The sequence below is a fragment of the Hemicordylus capensis genome, chromosome 3 (assembly GCF_027244095.1).
Source record: "Hemicordylus capensis ecotype Gifberg chromosome 3, rHemCap1.1.pri, whole genome shotgun sequence".
NCBI classification, from domain to species: domain Eukaryota; kingdom Metazoa; phylum Chordata; class Lepidosauria; order Squamata; family Cordylidae; genus Hemicordylus; species Hemicordylus capensis.
The window spans coordinates 32332524-32353998 of record NC_069659.1 but is presented as its reverse complement, the minus strand read 5'-3'; the positions used below and the strand labels follow the sequence as shown (position 1 = coordinate 32353998).

General features: G+C 45.9%; 1 protein-coding gene across 4 annotated transcripts; it reads right to left on the bottom strand.

Annotated features, from left to right (window-relative positions):
• Window positions 1–2168: 2168 nt before the first annotated feature.
• Window positions 2169–5133, bottom strand: C3H11orf87 (chromosome 3 C11orf87 homolog). Of its 4 annotated transcripts, none has more exons than XM_053310777.1 (2): window positions 4518–5133; window positions 2169–3776 (listed from the first exon to the last, which is right to left on the bottom strand). In XM_053310777.1, the coding sequence occupies exon 2, from the start codon at window positions 3611–3613 to the stop codon at window positions 3152–3154; it is 462 nt and encodes a 153-aa protein (XP_053166752.1). In that variant the 5' UTR covers window positions 3614–3776; window positions 4518–5133; the 3' UTR covers window positions 2169–3151. The 4 variants fall into 4 exon arrangements, with proteins under 4 accessions (XP_053166752.1, XP_053166750.1, XP_053166751.1 ...); XM_053310775.1 differs by having other exon boundaries at window positions 4534–5133; XM_053310776.1 differs by lacking the exon at window positions 4518–5133 and adding an exon at window positions 4298–4389.
• Between the last annotated feature and the right edge of the window lie 16342 nt (window positions 5134–21475).

Below are 21475 nucleotides of genomic sequence, written 5' to 3'. Positions count from 1 at the left end.
TACCAAGGGCAAGATTCAGCCTAATAGTCATGTCTAAGTCCCACTGAATTAATGGGGCTTAAGTTAATCATAGAGCCACCTAATGGCACAGCAGGGAAATGACTTGACTAGCAAACCAGAGGTTGCTAGTTCAAATCCCTGCTGGTATGTTTCCCAGACTATGGGAAACAGCTATATCGAGCAGCAGCAATATAAGAAGATACTGAAAGGCATCATCTCATACTGCGTGGGAGATGGCAATGGTAAACCCCTCCTGTATTCTATCAAAGACAACCACAGGGCTCTGTGGTCGCCAGGAGTCGATACCAATGGCACACTTTACCTAAGCTAGTCATAACTAACTTATCTCACTTATTTCAGTGGTGCTTAGTCATGACTAACTTACTTCACGAACACCCGACATGGGGCAGGATCTAGACTAAGTCCCATTAAAAGCATATTGTTACATTGTATTTCAATGGGACTTTGGCCTAGTTCCTGAACTTCCCTGTGGCAGACCCATTTCTGCGGAGCATCACTTCGGAATGCAGGTGTATTCCATTCAGCATCTAAATGAACAACCATACTTTAGAGGGAGGAAAGAAAAAGAGACTGTATCTGCCCAAGAAAGAAGTCAATTGCCAGTTTTATATAACTGCATTGCTTAAACATAACTGCCAGTACTGTAGTAGATTTGGCATGATGCACTGTCCTGAGTTTTTGAAGTAGCTTCCTCTGGCTAGATGATAGAGCACTTGTCTAAAAGTATTGGAAGCATAGATTCTAGCTCAGCAGCAATTTCCCATATAATTAATTCAAGAGAGAGAGAGAGATTGAGAGAGAAATGTAGGATAGATACAATGGACCCAAATCTTTGCATTTTGGTGCCACAATGGAATTGTAATACCATGTGTTGGAATTTCTGCTGCCCATCAACTAGTGCTCTCCCCAGTCTTCTAAAGTCTACAATTGAGTAAGTAAGTGTAGCTTGCTTTAAAAGAATTATGATTTCCACCATCACTTGGGGGTGGGGGAAAGAAAGTGCAGAGAATATAAATTAAAGATAGGGAGAAAATTACATCCAGCCCGTCTTTACTTTTTAATGTGTATCTAGGATATGTCCTCTTCCATTTATTTTTCTTCACTGTATTTGCTATTAATTAGCATGCACCTAAGAGCTTCCATCTCTTCTTATGTTGCACAGAAGAGATCTTGGGAGTTCAGACAATGAACAAGGGTGATTGTTCAGACAATGACAATGTGAGTTCAGACTCACTTAAGGCACTGTTTTCAACAAAGAATAATGGTTGATTTGGGGGAAAGAATCAAGCCAAATAAAATGCATTTCCTATTAGTAACATTTCTTTTGATTGAAATAAATGAGATAAGGATTTAAAAACAACAACGTTGGTCATGGTCCAACCAATGTTAAGCACATTTGAGTGAGTACCATTAAGGACTATGGGAGTTTTATGCCAAATTCCATACATACTGTATTTACTCAGAAGTAATTCCCATTGAGTTCAATGGGACATAATCCCTATTAAGCGTGCCTTTAAGTTGCAATCTCAAACACACCTAGTACAGAATATGATCCACTGCGATCAACAGGGCTTGCTTCTGTGCAAACATGCATAGGCTTCTGCAGCACAGAACATGCTTAATTCAATGGGAGAGAGTTATAGTACCTAATTTTGTCAGGATATTTTCCTTCTCATCATTTATATTAACAATAAAGTACACAGGCAGCCACACACACACTTTCCTCCATGGCCAAGTAATTTGTGGCTGTTTCTTCTTGGGAGAATTACATCAACCTCCTCTGAAATATTTGTGTTTTAATAAGTGGCATTTTGGCACACATCCAGTTTAGGGTCTAGATTCACAAAGAAAGAGCTGGAGGAAGGGAATAGATGGTATGCTGTCACCAAACAGTAGCCTACTAGAGGACAGAAGGATGCCAAAAAATATATCCCACTCAGAACAGTAGAAGAGAGCTCCATAACCAGTGCCAAATTCGGTTTTTCGTTGGGGCAAAGTTGTAAGTCAGCATGGATCAGAATATCTTGCAGAGGAAGATGCAAAAGATTTAACATGGAATGGGTTTCCTACAATATCAACAATGTGACGACTTTTTAATATGCTGATAGAATACGTTACTGCACATCACTTTAGTCGTGGACACCACAAAAGGTATCTTATTCCAGATTTAATATAAGAAAAAGGCTGTTACACTTGAAAATGCCTAGAGAGAGAAAAAGATACAACCCAAAACATTCCTGTGGAGAAACAATCCCAACCCCTCCCACAGACATAGATATAGATATAGAAGCATAGCTAGAAGACTGTTCGGCATTCACAGCTTTGCAGGGCACAGGGTAGGTAATATTGCAGAGAGAGAAATAAAAAAGAGGGATCAGCATTGGGTGGCAGGAGGTTTTTGTTGGGGTTTTTTAATACTTACTTGCGCTTAACCTGGGGCAGATTTTTCAAAAGAGAATAAAAGCTAATCCCTTTAAAGGGAGAGTGGGGGGGGCAATATTGACACAACAAAACTTATAGCACATTCTTGGTTCAATGCAAACTGGTCAAGGGACCAGCCTCCCTCAGTGCCATTGTCTCAGAGATATAAAATTCAAAATGCATGTTTAGAAATTAGTGTCTCCCTTTCTGTTTTCCACCTCCTTACCCCTCCCACCCCACTTTCTCTCTCCCTTTCATTCTTGGCAGTTGATCTAAAAACAGTCCTTTAAATACCATTACACTCTAGTATAGTCCCTTCCAAAGAAAGGTAGGGAAATAGATATGTTAATTCTATACAATCTGGGTCTTTTCTGTACATCACAACTGTACTGCCCGCACCATTTCTTTTAGGGCAGGTGACTATTTGGTAGTACTGTGCAGCTTTTTCTCATCTTCTCTGAAAGGAAAAAATAAATAAATAAAGATGCATCCTTCCCCTTGCAAAAGTCAATGAAAAACGCAATGCAATTTGTCATGCGCTTGAATTCTGGTTGGTTGGTTGGCTGGCTTGTTCTTTCATTATTAATAAGAGTAATAATAATAATTTTCTTTGTTGTCGTCTTCAAGATTATAATAACCACGCAAATATGTACAAACACCAAACATTGTCTTTTGGCAAGGTCCCCACAAAAAATAAAATAAAATAAAATCAAGACAATACCACTGTTTGCAAGAGCCCTGGAGTATCTGTGTCCAAACATGATCTTTCAGGATGGTTGCTCTGACTTTCCGGGGCAGAAGGAAACTGGATACTAGAATCCTGAGTGGTTCTTCCCAGCTTGGAAGATCCTCTTCCTTGGGGTATTTCACAACGATCGCCTGCCTCAGTGCTGGTGGTGCTGCAGTGGTCCCGTTCGTATTCCTCCTGAGCCTTTTGCATTTTCCGCTTTTTCATCTTCCTCTTGTGGATATGGAAAGTAATGAGGGAGAGGAGAATGAGGCAGAAAATGAGGGTGACCAGAACAATTAAAACAAAAGTAGAAGAGAAAGACTGGAAGAGCTGCCCCATTTGCGTGATGCAGGTGCTGCTGGCATTTGAAGAGCCAGATGTCCTATTCAAGAGACACGGCGGCAGGGAGAGCCTCAACTCCTTGGAGAGCTTGGCACTCATTGAGGAGGCTTTTTTGTAAAGGCGAGGATCGCCCTCCTCGCGCTGCAGATGAACTAGGATGGTGGCAATGTTGCACTTAATCGGGGAAATGCCTTCTTTTCCAGCAGACCTTCACACTCACTCCCTCTCGTTCTCGTTTTCTAAGAGGAAATGAAGAGCCAACCTGCAAAAAAAGGAGAATGAGTGTTCCCGTTCTTTTCTTCTTCTTTTTTAAAGGAACAAGACAATGTCCAAAACTACCTCCTTATCCTCTTCTGCTGCCCCCACCCCCTTACCCCCAGCCTTTCCTCATTAATCCTTCCAGCCACATTTTCCGTTAACTGGTCTACGTGACAGACCAACACACTTTGGTGGTACCTGAAATGGTGAGACAAGACCCATAAGAGGCGCAGATATTTTTAAAATGAAAGACGGTGCCCTGGAAATTGAGGACTGCATTACATCAATCCCGGCTATCCCCCACCTCCAGCCGAACAAACAGAGAAAGAGGATGTGGGTCAGCGAGGGCAATACCATAGATAGATTGATAGACTGATAGATAGATTGATTGATTTTTAATAAGCCAGGTTGACACCCTCATTTTCGAGAATTACTCAGCAGCTGAGGAAATGCCTGGACCATTTTTCCTTTTTCTCCTCCCAAGTTCCAGTGCCTGGCAAAGTTTGGACTTGTGCACGGTCCCACCTCGTGCATCTTCTTCTGGGGCTTCCCCTTGGCCGCCGCCACCCTGCCCGGCCAGAGTGAGAGCTCAGCCCGCAGGCTGCTGCCCGAGAGGGAGGGCGGGAGGGAGGAAGGACCCTGCCTACCGCCTCAGGGCTGGGAGGGAGGGGGCGAGGCTGCAAAGCGCAGCAGGCAGAGGCGGGCGAGGGTGCGAGCAGGAGCAGGAGAAGGAGAAGAAGCGCACCTCCTCCTTTCCTTACCTGGTCCGTCGGAGGGACAGCGGAGGGAGGTCGCAGCAGAGCTGGAGCCCCCGACTGCCGCGGTCGCACAGGCTGCGGAAAGCGCGGAATGAAGCGGGCTGAGCCGGAGCCGCTGCCGCTTCGGGGAGCTCAGCTCGCAGCCTATAGCTAGCCCGGGCGGTGACGTCACGCGGCCAGTGCCTCTGACTGGGCTCCGCTTCCCGCCGCCGCCCGCCGCCGCTCCCCATTGTCGTCTCAGCCGGGAAAGCAGCCGTGGCGGCGACGGCGGGGCGTTTGCTTCTTCTTCTTCCCCAGCCGCTCAGTCAAGGGCTGACACCCTGGGGCAAGGGGCGCCACCGCGCTGGGCGTGCTCGGACCTCGGCCCCGCTTCCAGGAGCGCACAGACGCTCCCGCCTCCTGGCTTCGGCTCCCTTTTCTCTTCTTACCTCCCCGGCTCTGCCCTTATTGCTGCATTCCCTAAGCGCCCCGTTATACGCCAAAATGCTGTGTCTGATGCCATCCTTGCCTAGTCAATACTCACTTCAGCCAAACAAGAAGTCTAAACATTCCCTCATACCTCCGAATCTCATTTAAAATCACGCCCACCCCCAATCCAAAATCACTCCAGCCAAAGACTCGGCGTTCCCGCCTTACTTATAATGGTGTCCATTCCCAATCCAAAATACCTTCAAGACTAAACATTCCCTCACAGCCTCAAATCCTATTTACAATGGCATCCACTGCTGATCCAAAATCACTTCAACCAAAGACTAAACATCACCTTCATATTCCCAATTCCCAGTTATAATGTCCATTTCCTCATGCCCCCAAATCCCATTTATAATGGTATCTTCCCAGTTCAAAACCCCACTCAAACATCCCCTTGTACTCTCAAATCCTATTTCCAATGGCATGCATTGCCAATCCAAAATCATTTCAACCAAAGACTAAACATTATCCTCATATTATTTTACATTTTTTAATATCCCTCTCTTCCTCCAAGGAACCCAGAGCGGTGTACTACATTCTTCGGTTTCTCCTCACAACAACCCTGTGAAGTAGGTTAGGCTGAGAGAGAAGTGGCTGGCCCAGAGTCACCCAGCAAGTATCATGGCTGAATGGGGATTTGAACTCAGGTTTCCTCTTCAAGAAGACTAAACATTCCCTTGTACATAAATTCTATTTACAACGGCATCCACTACCCATCCAAAATTACTTCAACCAAAGGCTAAACATTCCCTCATACCCCCAAATCCTATTTATTATGACGTCCATCGCCAATCCAAAATCACTTTGAGCAAACAAAGTTTCAGTATACCCTCATATGTAGCTATTCTTCCTCACTCATCCAAAAGCACTTCAAGCAAGGCCTAAATGCGCTCTAGTGTGCAAAATAGTCTCATTTATGATGCCATCCTGGACAGGGGCGTAGCAAGCTTGGAGTGGGCCCAGAGACAAGATTTTAAAATGGCACCCCTCACTGAAGCTCAGCTCATGAAGTAAAGAAATCTTAAATGAGGCTGAATAGTGGTAACAAAAAGCATATATATATATATATATATATATATATATATATATATATATATATATATCCTATGTGCCACAATAGAACATCATCCTAAATTATTTTTAAGAGGTTTTGTAAATTGTGGATGATGCAAGTCATTTAATGGTACTAGACTCTAGAGAAAGACATGCTATTCTGGTAGCACCAGGTCTTAACACTCACATCAGTTTTGGAGGATGAATACAATTGAAGGAAGCCCGGGAGGGTGCGCAGCTGGGGGGGGTCAGTCATGTGACTTGCCTCTGCCCCCCCCAAGGCAGTGGGCCCCCAGACAACTGTCTCCCCTTGCCCTATTATAGTTACGCCCCTGATCCTTGCCCAGTCCATAGTAATTTCAACCAAAGAAGCCTCTTCTCACCAGCTTCATTCTTCATGCTCTAAATTTGCAATCCCACACTGATCTCCAGTGTTTCATTTCTAAAAACAAAGGCAAGACTAATGGCGGCAAAGTGAAAGGCCCACATCAGGAAGCAGATTGTTGGTTAACACTAAAAGCCAGCAAATTGTCAGTGTTTAATATATTGTGGTGTTGCTTTTTTAAAAAAACAAAGGAAAGGGGGCATATGTCTCTCATACACACAAATCCACCAAGAATGCCAACTTTTGATTCTGAAATCGGAGCCAAATTAGAGTCAGAGTAATGTTCAGCAGGTTTTGGCAGACTAGGATGAAGGAGCTGGCTTGCAGGGAGATGCAGAGTAATTCAGCATACAGCAGTTGCTTCAGCTGCCACTTGCAGTCAATCACCCAACCCTCAAACGTCGAGCAAGCAGGGAACTGTTTTAATCAGTCCAAAGTCTGAGTCTTTTGCAGTATAAAGGGTTTAGGCATATCAAGATTATCAAGTTTCTAGAACAGGAGTAAAAGGATCTGGGGCTTCATCAGATCTTTTGGGCACCACCAAATGTCAAAGTGTCTGACCATATAGAATGTGTGTACTTAAGTTTGGGCACCAGGGATAGACTAGGACTTCTGTTGGTGTACTGATCACCCCTCTGCCCAACGATGTCCCTAGCTGAGCTGACAGATTTGGTCTTGGGCTTGCCATTGGAATCTCCCAGGCTTATGGTGGTGGGGAACTTCAATGTTAACTTTGGGACCAATTTATCTGGGGCGGCTCAGGAGTTCATAGTGGTCATGACAACTATGGGCCTATCCCAGCTGGTCTCTGGACCGACGCAGGTTGCTGGTCACATGCTTGATCTGGTCTTTTACTCTGATCAGGGTGGTGTTCCGTGGGTGGGGTCTTCTGTTATTTCCCCATTGTCATGGGCAGACCACCATCTGGTTAAGATTGGACTCACAAGCACGCCCCATCTCCACAGGGGTGAGGGACCTATTAGGATGGTCCACCCAAGCAGGTTATCGGATCCAATAGGATTCCAAGAAGCTTTGGAAGGATTTAGTGTTGGCTCTTCCGGTGATTCCATTGATGCCCTGATGGAGAATTGGAAGAGCAAACTCACCACAGCAGCAGACATGATCTAAACATCCTCTGTCTCCGACCCGTTTCAAAATTGGCCCCTTGCTATATAGAAGAACTACGGGAGCTGAAGCAGCAAGCTAGACTACCAGAGAGCAAGTGGAGAAAGACGAACAGACAGATTACAGTGCATTTGAAGATCTATGCTCAGGTAATACATGTGGCACAGAAGCTATTATTTTCTGCCCATAGTGTATCCACAAGATCATGTCCAGCAGAGTTATTTAAGGTTGTGAGGGCTAGTACCAGTGTTCCCTCTAACAGGAATTCCCAGAGATTCTTGGATGTTGTTGACTATAATTCCCATAATCCCCAAGCAAAAGTCATTACAGCTGAGGATTCTTGGAGTTAGTCAACAATATCTGGGAAGCCCTGTTAGAGGGAACACTGGCTAGTACATGCCATTTCCCCCTTGAATCAGAATTTGGAACCATCAATTACCCTCTGTGAAGTTTTTAATGGATTCTTTGGGGATAAAATATCTCGTATTTGGGCCGACTTACTCAGACCTCACAATTATTGCAGAGTCTAATGCAGAGGTATCCAGCAGCTCCTCTTATGTGCTTAGGCTGGATCAGTTTCAGTTGGTGACTCCTGATGATGTGGACAAGTTGTGTGGCCTACCACCTGTTTTCTTGACTCTTGTCCGACATGGCTTATTTTTATTTGTTTGTTTGTTTATCATATTACTACACCGCCTGATATATACAGAGATGGCAATGGTAAACCCCTCCTGTATTCTACCAAAGACAACCACAGGGCTCTGTGGTCACCAGGAGTCAACACCGACTCGACAGCACTCTTTACCTTTACCTTTAGGTGGTGTACAAATTAGTAAATACAAAAAAACAAACAAAAACAAACAGTAAAAACAGTAAACAGTAGGGGTGTGCACGAATCAATTTTTTTGTTTTGATATGTACCCGAATTGAAACACCCCCAATTTGTTTTGGGTCCGAATCTGATCCCCTCAAATCACCCCATATTCAATTTGTACCCGAAATTTCCAAATCCAAATCGATTCGGATCAAAAAAGGGTCTTGGGGCCAAAAGTGGGGTGGGGGGAGGTAGTGTCCAATGGGTGGAAGCTGCCACCCAAATTTCAAAGAAATTGGGCAAAGGGGTGATTTTTAAAGAATTTTTCATTCATTCATTCATTCATTCATTCATTCATTTGATTTCTATACCACCGTTCCAAAAATGGCTCAGGGCTGTTTACACAGAGAAATAACAAACAAATAAACAAACAAATAAGATAGAACCCTGTTCCTAAAGGGCTCACAATCCAAAAAGAAACATAAGATAACCAGCAACAGTCACTGGAGGTATCTGTCATTGAAAATGAATCCACTCTCATTTACTACCAGAGAATCTACACTTAGAATACCTCAGAAACAACAAAACTCATTACTCCATGGGCTTGTGAGTATGAGGGTGGTTGGCACCCTATGTGCACTACACAAACACTCGCTCTGGGCCACCCCAGTGCCCCCGCAAGTGGAGTTATGGGACTGCTGAAACCCCCATTATTCCCTAGGGGGGGGAAGCTTAAAGACACGCAAACTTCATAAATTCGTTAAAAATCAGCCCTTTGCCTTATTACTTTGGAATCTAGGTGGTAGCAGGCACCCATTGGGGCACTACCACCCTTCTGCCCTGAAGCCCCTTTTCTGCCCCAAAGATATGCACAATTCACAAATTCTTTAGAAATCAGCCCATTGCCCAATCACTCTGAAACCTGGGTGGTGGCACAATCACCTGACCCACTGTGGCACTCCTAGGAGGCACCCACAGGCAGAAATGGGCACCGTCTGGCCCCATTGTCCCATAGGATGGATGCAGCACACATCAACAACAACAGCAGAGCTTTGCAAAGAACAAGGTTTCCAAAGGTCACGCACATCCACTGTGTCACACACTCACCACATCCATTGTGTCCCATCCCCCCAAATGCAATTGATCTACACACAACAGTGTGAAACATCAACAGTGAAATGCACTGCCCCACACACCTCCTCCCAATGCAGGGTAACAACAGCAGTAGCCAGCAACAAGCAAGCAAGCGAGATATCACAGATGCAGCAAACTAGGGCAGCAGATTAGAGCCAACGACAGCCTCAAATGTGCCCTGCCCTCCTTCCCCCAAGCATTTTCCATCCACAAGCAACAGTCAGACACAGCTACATCTTTGGCACCTGGCCATAAAAGCGGGTTAAATAAGGAAGGGTGCAAAACAACATTCTGCCAGTGGAACAGCAAAGTTTGGCCCCCCTTCCCACCTACACAAGTAAAAGAGTGATGATGACAACAATGGCACACAATTTTTGGCGCTTTTTTTTTTAACATTTCTGCAACAGATCGGAGCCTGTGGCCCCAGAACAACCTATTGTAGATGCAAGCAATCTAGCTTGAATAAAAATGATGATGATGCTAGAAGTCACAATATGACCCATTCTTCATTACAAAGAAGTCTGGGGGGGGGGGGGAGAGAACCTGTCCTGTACCCATCCATGAGGTCCCCAAAATACAGGCACAACAACTAACCATCCAAGGTATTTGAATTGCATAATACATATACTGCTAGACTTGAGATTATGTAGGGGGGAAGCATAGTATACCTGAGCATGTGTGCTCTGCAAAAGGGTTAGTGAGTTTAGGGTTAATTTTTGCCATGGCCTCAAAATGCTGCAGTTGGGGGTGGGGGGTGGGGGCAAATGGGCATAAGGAGGAGGCTAGAGTCTGTGCCTTCCTGCCCACTCAGAGCCTGTAGTCTGCTGGCCAGAGACTACTAATACTGATATATTATGGGCACAGAGGGCTGGAGAGCAGGACTTCTTCTTCTCCTTCTTCAGTCTTCAGATGGGGGGGGCTGGGGCTAAAGCCTGGGAAATGGGGGGGGAGGGGTGGCTGGCCAGGTAGTGGCTAGTGGCCACAGGGGCTGGGGGTGGTGGCTGGCACAGACTGACACAGCCAGGCACGAGAAGCAGTGATTCTCTCAAGGGGGTGAAAAAAGTATTCTTCTCAGGAACAAAAAAATAAAGAAGCAATGCAGCAGAGACAATCATTCCCAGGCTAGCATGCAGTAGCCATTAGCCACTAGCCGGCAGGGGCAGGCAGGCTGGGTGGTAAGGCAGGCTGGGCTCAGGCTGGTGGCAAGGCAGAAGGCAATAGGCAATGGCATGGCATGGCATGGCATGGCATGGTGGCAAGGCAAAGCAAAGCAAAGTTCCCCCAGTCTCTTCTCCTACGAGGCAGAAAGGCAGAATGGTGCCTGCCGCCTCTTCAAATCTGATTGAATGAAAAATAAATCCCTTCTTGAACGCCCTCCTTCCCATCCTTGTCCTTTCTTCGACCCTTCCCCTGGCCAATGTGGGGTCAGTCAGGAGTGGCAAGAGCCAAAACAGCCAATAGGGAACAAGGATACAATTGTCAGCAGATCAGCCCCTGCTTTCATTCACTGATCTGAAGGTGGGAAATTCAAATAGATGTCAAACACAAAATGGAGACTACAATGAGATCGCCACAAAATGGAGGTCTGAAACAACAAATCTTTCAGAGCCAAAATTCAGGCGATTTGTTTGTATACAAAACTTTCGGAAGTTGCAATCAGGCGTAGGGATGTGTGGACTGGTCCAGCGGTCCAGCGGTTCAGTTCAGGGGTTCGTGGTCAAACCGAACCACCACCCCCGGTTCCATCAGACCGGAACCGGACCGCTGGGTCTGGTCCAGCAGGTCCGCAAACTTTTTAGAAATTTTTTTTTAAGTTAATGAAGTACCTGTCGCCCCTTCGGGGGGCTTGCTAAGGCCGTGGGTGTGTGTGTGCGTCTGCATGGGTTCCCTCTCCCCCCGCCAGCCTTCCTCATCACCGCCGCAGCCAGGTAAGTAAAGCCTTTTTGGCCCTTTTGGGCCGCCGTAAGAGCGAACAGCCGCCATTTTAGAGCGAACAGCCGCCTAGGGCATTTGCGCATGCATGGCGGCCACACACAACAAAAAAGTTCGCGGACCAGTCCAGGGGGTGTTCAATGGGGGGCTGGACCAAACTGGACCAGTTCTGTTTGAGGCTGCTCTGGCCTCAAACTGAACCGGGCCAGACGGTTCCGTGCACACCCCTAATCAGGTGATTTGTTTTCTACACAAATCGCCCAAAACAGCCTGATTCGAGTATAGAATGTTCTGTAGCCAAAACGTTTCGCACATCCCTAATCAATAAGAGTCACTCTTTGATGTAGGAGTTCCAGATTTGATCACCCAAGCTTTTTAACTAGACTGCATTTTAAAATTTGTTTTAAGTTTTTTATTTCTGTTTTAATTTGTTTTATGTTGTAAACCACCCAGCGACAGACAGATGGTTGGACAGAGAGACAAACAGACAGATATCCTGTAGCACTCACACAATCATTTTCTAAGCTAAGAAGCTGTGAAAGGCTATTCTTAAAGAGGCTCACTGCCAAAATAGCTCCAGTTTACTATTTAAATCACCTGCAGCAACTCAGTTGTTCCTCACACTGTGGAGGTGAGACAGGCAGACATCAAAAAATGGACTCTGACCATTGGTCCTTTAAAAAGTCTTTTTTGTGCCAGACTGGACATGATGGTGGCAAACACATATTTCTTTTCATTGTCCCATTCACATATATGGGACTGTTCCCAAATAATTTCCATTTTGAGAACTGGGAATGGAGACAAGTGGCTGGAGCAAACCAAGAGCAGCAGGTAAGGAGGTAAGGTGAGGGAGTGGGGAAGGGTCAATGTTCTTCCCTCGCGTACTTATTTTAATATTAAATTAATTCCTCTCTGCAATTTATATATAAATCATGTCCTCATAATGTCTAGTATGGCTCTTTCTCTTCTGCTGCTGCTGTTTCCTTGTCTGGGATAAAACTCAAGGAGTAAAACACTTTTTGCTGGTAGATGATGCCAGCAATGGGAGTTTGGGGGCAAATTTGCTAACCAGAAGCAGGAATTGATATTATTGGGTACAAAAGAATATAGAAGTGGCTCATGGGAGTCTACTGGGTGTTGAATTAATGTTATCCTTCTCTTATATATTGTTTGAAATAGCAGCAGTATGACCCCCATTTCTACAAATTATTGATATGACTGGGATAGAAAGAGCAGCTTCAGACACTAGAAATATGTAGAGAGAACCGGAAGCACAACCACCTCCTGTTTCCATGCTTTTCTGTACATCTAAAGTAGAACTTTGGCATTCATTTCACAGTAAGGTGTACAAGCTGTCTCCCCAATGGGAGCTTTCACAACTCATTGCAGAGAGAGAGTTAAGAATGTTCTACCATGGATGAAGCAGCAAAGAGATCAGGAAGCATGAGGTGCTTCTGTATTCTGCACCTCTGTTTATGTTCAAAGCTGCATCATTTCCACTCTCTCAGTGTAATATTTCCTTTAATCAAGCAAAGATACCTCTACCACATGCAGACACCAACTGACTTTCCTAATTAACTGTTTTGTGAGCGTATTTTAATTTGTGATCAAAGCTTGAATGGATTAATAGCCAGTCCATCAGTTAATGTCCTAATTAAACTAATTTCTCTTTGGACAGTGCTTTAGTCAATCATGCTGTTTCCAAAAGATCATCCACATTAACAGAGATCTACGCTGAAACCATATGTTCATTTTAAAGCACATTAATGATCACTTGGGATTCTGCCAATGGGATTCTTCAGTCAATATGCATTATCACCAAATTCTACTGTTTGTTATTGAAATGGGACCACACCTTCTTCCACCTGCTCACCTTCCACCTTTAGATACTGAGCCATTCTGCCTTGCAATTAGACTTGGGTGCAATCCCAGAAATCGGTGTCTAACCGCCCTGAGCCATTTTTGGAAGCAGGGGCGTAGCAAGGGGAGAGGGGGCCCGTGTTCATCCCTCTCTCGGGCGGCCCCCCAGAGTGAGGGAGACAATGAAGAAAATAGGGAGGAATGGAGCTGGAGGGCTCTCAGGAGGTGGGGGCCCGTGTTCTTTGAACCCTTTCGTTCAATTATAGCTACGCCCCTGTTTGGAAGGGCAGTATATAAATCAATCAAACAAACAATCCTGAATAGATAGATTTAACAATCCTGAATAGACAGACAGATAGATAGATAGATAGATAGATAGATAGATAGATAGAGTGTGCTTCCTGTGGTTTTCCCCTACTTTGATATCCAAGATTTGGAAGTCAGGTGGAGAATGTCAGGTGAATATCAGACAGAGAGTATGGGAACTGTATTGGGGGCTTTGGACATCATGCCCTCTGGGAGCATGCTCTCTTGGTTCCAAACATATCCCTAACATTTTCCCCACTTACAGATTTGACAGATTGTGTGAACCTGCCTAGAGACTGTGTTGGAGATATCCTCAAGAAAGCAAAGCCAGCACCAGGGACAACTTACTGGCTTCTACCGCCTTTGTCACTAAGGCTCTACACACGATCAGTGTGCAGAGCTGAAAGGGGGTCCACAGGGAGAGTGAACTTGACCCTCTCTCCCCAAAGATGATCAAAGAACCCTCCTTGGGTGAGCTGATTGTCCACCCAGATGAGCGACAGCTGCATTCCGATGTTTCCACACCCAGCCGCGGCTCACCTGGCAGCTGCGAGCAGCCATGGCAGATACACAACTGAGCACTCACTCCATTAACCTCATTTAAGAGTGTGGCTCCATACAGTGGCAGAGCCTGACCACCAGCGGCCTGTGTGCAGCCTTGGCGGCGGCCCCACTCACCCCGGCCCCTGTGTCTGACATCAGACGCGGGGGCTAGCCACTCCCCAGCATCTGATGTCAGATGCGGGGGCATGGCCTGGCTCCCGAACGGAGCCCCACAGCTCCGTTTGGGAGGGTGCGAGTCAGGCCGGCACAGGGCCTGATGCGTGGCCCCTTCAGGAGCTAGACTCGGGCTGGCGCTGCGTTCCCTGCAGGGAAGAGCCACTTTGGGCCGTGCCGTGAATGCAATGCCAGCCATTTAACATCAAGTGGCCGGGAGTTAAACTTCTGCTGGCACGGGGTTTGCAGCGCAGCCCTTTAACTCCTGAACGGGGGCTGCACAGGAGCACCCCGGCATCTGATGTCAGATGCAGGAGGCATGTCGAGGCGTGATTGGGTGTGATTGGGCGTGGTCCGGGTTCTTGGCTGTGATTGGGTGTGGCCCAGGTTCTTTGAACCCATTGGCCGAATGGTGGCTCTGCCCCTGGCTCCATAAGTGGGTGTCCGACAAGGCCAGCAGCCTTTACCTCCGAGCACAGAGTGGTGAGGGGGCGGGCCAAAGGCAACAGGGACAGGTGGCAGTCGGGGAGAGACAGAGGAAAGACTACCAATGGGCAGGGACTCAGCTCCAGTGGAGGAGAAGAAGAGCTCTGATAAGGCCGAAAGGGAGGTGTCCAAGGATTGCATCAGCAGCATGCTTCCCGAAGGGAGGGGGTCTGAGCAGGAGGAGGGAGAAGGGGGAGAGGCATTGGCAACAACTGTAAAGGGTTGTCAATAACAGGTAATAAAGAGGGGTGTTGGCCCCGTAATTGGGGACAGGCGATGCATTGCCTGTAAGAAGGCATATAAAGAGTCGGTCGGAGATGAGAGGCTGGCTGGTGGATAGTGTCAGGGCCCCCCAGAGGGACAAGCAACAAGGAGCAAGCAGCCTGGGATGGAGGAGGCACAGGGTGGTGCTCGACCCCCTCCCTGACCCTGCTCTGAGGCTGGACCGATAAGCCTAGCCAGGCTGGGTAAAGGAGACAGGGATGTGTAGCCGGGCAGTGGGCTTAATAATTACAAACATCCCAATAGGAACATAGGGAGCTGCCACATACTGAGTCAGACCATTGGCTATCTAGCTCAGTATTGTCTACACAGACTGGCAGTGGCTTCTTCAAAGTTGCAGGCAGGAGTCTCTCTCAGCCCTATCTTGGAGAAGCCAGAAAGGGGCCTTGAAACCTGCTCTTCCCAGAGCAGCTCCATCCCCTGAGGGGAATATCTTACAGTGCTTACATATGGTCTCCCTTTCAGATTCAACCAGGGTGGACCCTGCTTAGCTAGGGGGACAAGTCAAGTTTGCTACCACAAGACCAGCTCTCTGGGCTTGCCGCCATGTAGCCGCCAGGCTCGCCCACAAACCCGGCGGTTCTCACGAGCAAGCAAAACTGGCTGGGCTCCCTTAGCCCGGTTTTGCTCGCTTGTGCCTCGTCTCTTTTCTTTTGCTGAACTTTGAGGGTTTTATCCATGTTCTTTCCCTTCTACCTTGCCCTCTTCTTCTGCTCATCTAAGGCAGAAAAAAGTTTGGTTCAGAATCAGGACTTCCGCTTCCTAGTCTTTCCTTCTCCCATCTTCACCTTTTTGCTCTAGTTCAGAGAGAAATATGCAACAGTGAAGTCCTTTTTCTCTTTCCCATCTCTCTCCTGCATGCTTTATACAGGATTTTGAGCAATCAAACTCAAATATCTACAGACTCAGAGCTCTCCAATCCAGAGTTATTGTTGCAGTGGAATGTATTTTGAGGAATAAGGTGAACAATTTCCTAACTTTTAAATATGATGCCTGCTGATGACCAAAAGGACACTTCCATATGGGGAAAATTTTGTTTGTTTTAAGTATTTCAAAATATGTAGGTCATATTAAAACATGGTGGGTGGAGGACCTAAATTCCTACAGGGCCATCAATCAAGTTAAACACCTGATACAAGTACATTTGCATTCCTGTCGTTGTTCACATGCACACCAACAGTGGCTAAACGAGAAAATACATATAAGATGCATCAATGAAACTTTGTTTTCTTTTACTGAAAAGTAGGTGTGGGAGGCTGCCAGTTTTAACAGAGATGGACTATTAAACCTTAGGAGAAGGACTGCTTAACCTTTTTCTCTCCCAGTGTTTCTCTTTTCAAAATAGCCCCTTCCATACTGCTTTACTGTTTGTGGGCAGAAGCGCTCTTACCCATGGACTTCGGGGCTGAAGTCCAGGGCCTCCACACCCTCTGGGAAACCCCAAATTGTCTTTAGTCTGTGCTTGGTGGTATGATTTGTGCCCTCAAGAACCAACATGTTAAAAAATGATGCTTAACTTTCAGCGGAGAGGCCTCCAATGGCCTTTAGTAGATCCAGGCTCCAAAATTACCTTGGTTAACCTCTTTTTGTAGGAGTACCCTATATCTTTATGGAAACCCCATTCCTTCTCCCCAAAAGGTGAGGAAACAGCTGAGCTGTGACAATTTTGAGCAGAAAAAACAGGAGGAAGGAAAGGGGTTAAAAAGCAAACTCTCCCTTTCTGTTCCTGAGCACAGTCTCTGAAGCTACTTTTCAGTTCAGGGGGGAAAATGTTGGGTGAGTTTTCCCACATCTCCCACATATCTATTTTGGCCCTCAATAGTGCTTTAAGTGACATGTGTAGAATCAGTTCTTTGTAGGTCCATACTGAACTATTAATTACTCTGCTTGCAAAACCTCAGGGTGCCATTCTTGAAATCTAATTATTTATTTACATACAGAATAATGCATCTTCACCTTTTTTTAATGCATCAAAAGAGACTGATATCATTTGTCAGTGTCCAGCTACCTGCTGAATGTCAATGACCCTGACATTGATTTTCAGCCTTCCTTGGGGTCAGCACCATTTGTTGAACAGTAGCTTCAGAGGTCTGCAGAAGCAGTAACTTTTCATCTGGCAGCAGACAAAACCAAGTAATTTGAAAACGTTACTTTAGGATGTGTGATTTGGGATTAAAAGTTGTCAATGGTATGAGTATTTGCTAGTCATGCTAATTCTAATCTAGAGTGAGGGGATTCATACAATCAACAAAAACGGGCTCAGGGAGCCTAGCCTGCTTTTTGTTGATCGTCTGCTGCCACGGGAGCCACGCAGCTCCCGGCAGCAAACCCCACTATTTCCCTGTCCTCTTAGCTGAGGTTAGCGGAGCGAGTGCTCCTCTGTGCCACGGCAACTCACGAGGAGACCCCCCAGTGGGGAGGCTAAATGCGGCCTCCTGGCTCGGGGGTCTCTCCAGCATGCCCTGCGCGCTCTACCATGCCACACGACCCCCAGACTCCCCAGACTCCGCCGGCTCCGTAATGGAGCAGACAGTCGTGTGGGCAGCCGGTTCAGCCGCCCACAGCCGACTGACGGGTCATCGGCAAGGAGAGCTGGCTAAGCCTGCTCTCCTCACAAACCGCATCTCGGCGGTTCCCAATTATCGTGGGAACCGCCTCTATATCTCACCTCCAAAATAATCACATGAAGAGGCTCTTCTCACAATCAGTGAGAAGAGCCTGGATGGGGTTTGCGAGGAGCAGATGAGCAATCAGTCTGCTCCGGGTGGCCAAACCAACAGCCCACACAATTGCTGGCTCCGTTACCACGGCAACTCACGATTGGAAAGCCCAGGTTAGCAGAGTGCTTGCTCTGCTAACCTGGGCTTAAGGCAGGGGCAATTAAGCGGGTTACTCGCTTGGACTAAACCGGGCTCGGCTGTGAGCCCGGTGAGTCTCAGGATCGGTGAGAAGCGGGCTAAGCACCCTTAGCCCGCTTTCCACTGGTGTGAGAATAGCTTCAAAGTGTTTTACCCATCATTGTTTTATTATTTCCAGTCTTGCACAATTCTGTTGGGATGGGCCATAGAAGGGGGGGGCTTGGAGGAGTGGCTCCTTTGGCAATATTCTAGGCTCTTATCTTGAACATTTACCTTTTGTTTCTTTTTAAAGTAAATTTCTTGCCCTTTGAAGCAGGGACAGGGAGAGGGCCCCAGGGCCGCCCCACCCCCACCTCCACCAGCTGAGCAACAACTTGCATTTTGCTCTTCAGCTCCCACCACTCAGAAGAAGGCAGGGAGGTGGGAAAGGCTCAGGGGCCCATCTTCACTTTCTGTCCAAGGGCCCACTTCAACCTTGCTATGCCTGTGCTTTAAAGGCCAAGCTGCTTATAGGTATGGTTGATACCTCTTAAGTTTTCAACCACCAAGCAAATAACAGGTTTGTGTGTGTGTGTGTGTGTGTGTGTGTGTGTGTGTGTGTGTGTGTGTACGTGCATATGTGTGAGATTTTCATTAGGAAAATCGTCCAGTGAAGAAAGGATTAATGGCCTCTCTGCCATGCCACAATTCTGATCTGAGCCATTCCTTCCTCCCACAGGTGGCAGGCTGGCATCTATTCATTTAAAATAAAAAATAAAAAATGGAGGCGATCTTATCACAGATCTCCCACTGTCACGTCCAGCTGTACTCTTACTGACAGAGACATAAGAAAAAACAAGCAGGCAGACTTTCACCCAGTTTTTAAGTAAGCAGTAAACCTCCTTCCCCCCTTCCAATATTCTAGCCCCTTATTACGGATATGAATATATACACACGCATATGTATATGCATATACATGTTTCTTTTCAATAACAAAGCAGTTTACATAGAAAAAGTAATTAGATGGTTCCTTGTCCTAAAAGGGCTCACAATCTAAAAAGAAACATAAAGTAGATAGCAGCAAGAACCACTGAAGAATGCTGTGCTGGGGTTGGATAGGGATGGCAAGAGACACCTCTATGCATTAGAGATGCTGGCCCTCCAGAAGGGCCTGGAGTCTTCAGGAATCAGTTCTATCAAATTCACTGGGATGACTGATAAGCACTTGGCACATTAAAAAATTATATTTTTTATTAATAAATTCTATAATTGCATGTGCCCACCCTTTTTGTGTGTCTATGGGCCTGATTTCCCTCTCTGCTAAATCAATATAAATCAAATAAATAAATCATATAAATAAATAAACTTCTGTGCTTTACACTGCAATGAGCAAAAGAGCTCCAGATGCCTTTTGTGCAGTTTGATTAAACAATTTCTCTTGTGTGGGCTGCACAGCCTGTAATTATCCTATATTCTTTGCTACCTGCAGTGTGGACGGATAGGACATGCAGGATCCCAGCATAAAATGGGTGTGAGCAGTGTAGAATCCTAGGGAAAGAGTTGTGGTATGCAAGGAAAAGGCAGTGGAGTGGAATCATGGATATTAATAGTTTAATGAAAGATATTATGTACAGAGAGGCAAACTGCTTTTCAGTGCTCTTGCTGCTGACTGCTTGTTAGCCCCACCTCTACTCCAGGACTGGAATACAAGTAACTAAAGCCCCATTCAAAAGCTGGCCTGGGTCAAGGAATGGATTAACCAAAAACACCACAACCCTCCTTTCCCCCAAAATAAAAGATCAGCCCCATCAAAATACCAACAAAATTTGGAACACAAAACTATAGTCATAAAACAAAAACACAGATCAAAGGTTGGTCCACAGATGCATTACCAGCTACTGCTATACACTATAGTCCTGCAAATAGCGTGGAGCTTGACAATTGATCCTTTGCAGGTAATGTGAATGGCACTGCTCAGGATCACATGGGGCTGTAGACACTGGTGGATCAGGAGAACTGGATGGGGTGACATTGTCACTGGGTATGGAGTCATCATTATCTGAAGGGTGAACTGAAAGCCTGATGTGTGCTCTGCACTGGTTTGAAGTGAATTATATTTCTTGTGACTTTGTGATTACCCCTCTGGTCTGTGATCATGGTACCTTTTATCTGCTTTATTTGATATGGTGCAGGATAAAAGGATAATAACAGTTTGTTCCAAGGCTGAAGGTTTTTCTCTAGAACCATGTCATCCACTTTCAATGGTAGTACAGTGGTTCACCTGTTTAGATCTGTGTACTGTTTCATTGCACTCTTCGTGTCTTCATCACATTGAAGTAAAACAGGGTCCTGACATGGAGTGTCAAGTTGAGGCAATTTTGTTCGAACTTGTCTGCCAAACATAAGAGTAGCTAGTACCACACTGGTACGGCAGTGCAGAGGGGACCTGTAGCTTTGGAGGAAACAAAATAATTCTTGTTTCACAATGGCACCCTCTGCTGTGGCAATCTGGAGAACATTCTTGAGTATCCTCATGAAGCTCTCAGCTTCCCCATTGGCCTGCGGCCAGTACGGCATGATTTTTCGATGTTTGAAACCTAGATAGCCTGAGAATTGAGCAAACTAGAAGCTCTGAAAAGGCAGTCCATTGTCACTTTTGAGAACAGCTGGTATGCCATATGAAGAGAAAATCTTATCAAATTTGGGGATTACAGTATTAGCTGAAGTGCTGGTAAGCATTTTCACCACTGGAAAATGGCTATAGTCATCAGTGACAACCAACAAATGTTCACCATTGGAGAGATCACAAAAATCAACACTGACCTCCACCCATGGTGAGGAAGGAAGAGGAGAAACATGCAGTGGAGCCAAGGGACTCCGAGAAACCGCAGCCTGGCACAGAGAGCAAGATTGCACACATTGTTCAGCAAGGACATCAATTCCAGGTAGGGATGTGTGAACCGGTTCAAATTTGAACCAGTTCAAATTCGAACCAGGGTGGTTCAAAGGTTCGAATTCGAACCAAACCAGCCATCAGGTTCGAGCTGCAGGTTCGAATTCAAACTGAACCAGGGGGTGGTTCGATTCTAACTGGTTTGAACTAGTTAGAACTGGTTCAGACATCCAAAAATTGGTACGATGGTAGCTGGCATCCAGGGGTACCTGGTACCCAAACCCCAAAGCAATCAGACACTCGTACAATTTTTTTAAATGAATTTTTGAAAATTATTTTTATTTTTTTCTCATAGGGTATAATGGGACTTGAACCAGGCCATTATACCTTATTGTGGAGCACCCATGGGTGCCAACAACCACCCAAACCCTGAAGCAATTGGGACACTCCTACGATTTTTTATGAATATTTGAAATATTTTTAATTATTTTTTCTCATAGAGTATAATGGGACCAGAACCAGCCCATATACCCTATTGTGGAGCACCTAGGGGCACAAAAGCAGGGTGGGTGGTAGACAGACAGGGGTGCCTACCACCCACAAAACCCCAAGGCAATTGGACACTTCTCTCATTATTGGTGAATTTTTAA

Excerpts from the sequence above, each read along its gene's own strand:
- C3H11orf87 (XM_053310777.1), bottom strand. The coding sequence starts at position 3,613 with ATGAGTGCCAAGCTCTCCAAGGAGTTGAGGCTCTCCCTGCCGCCGTGT.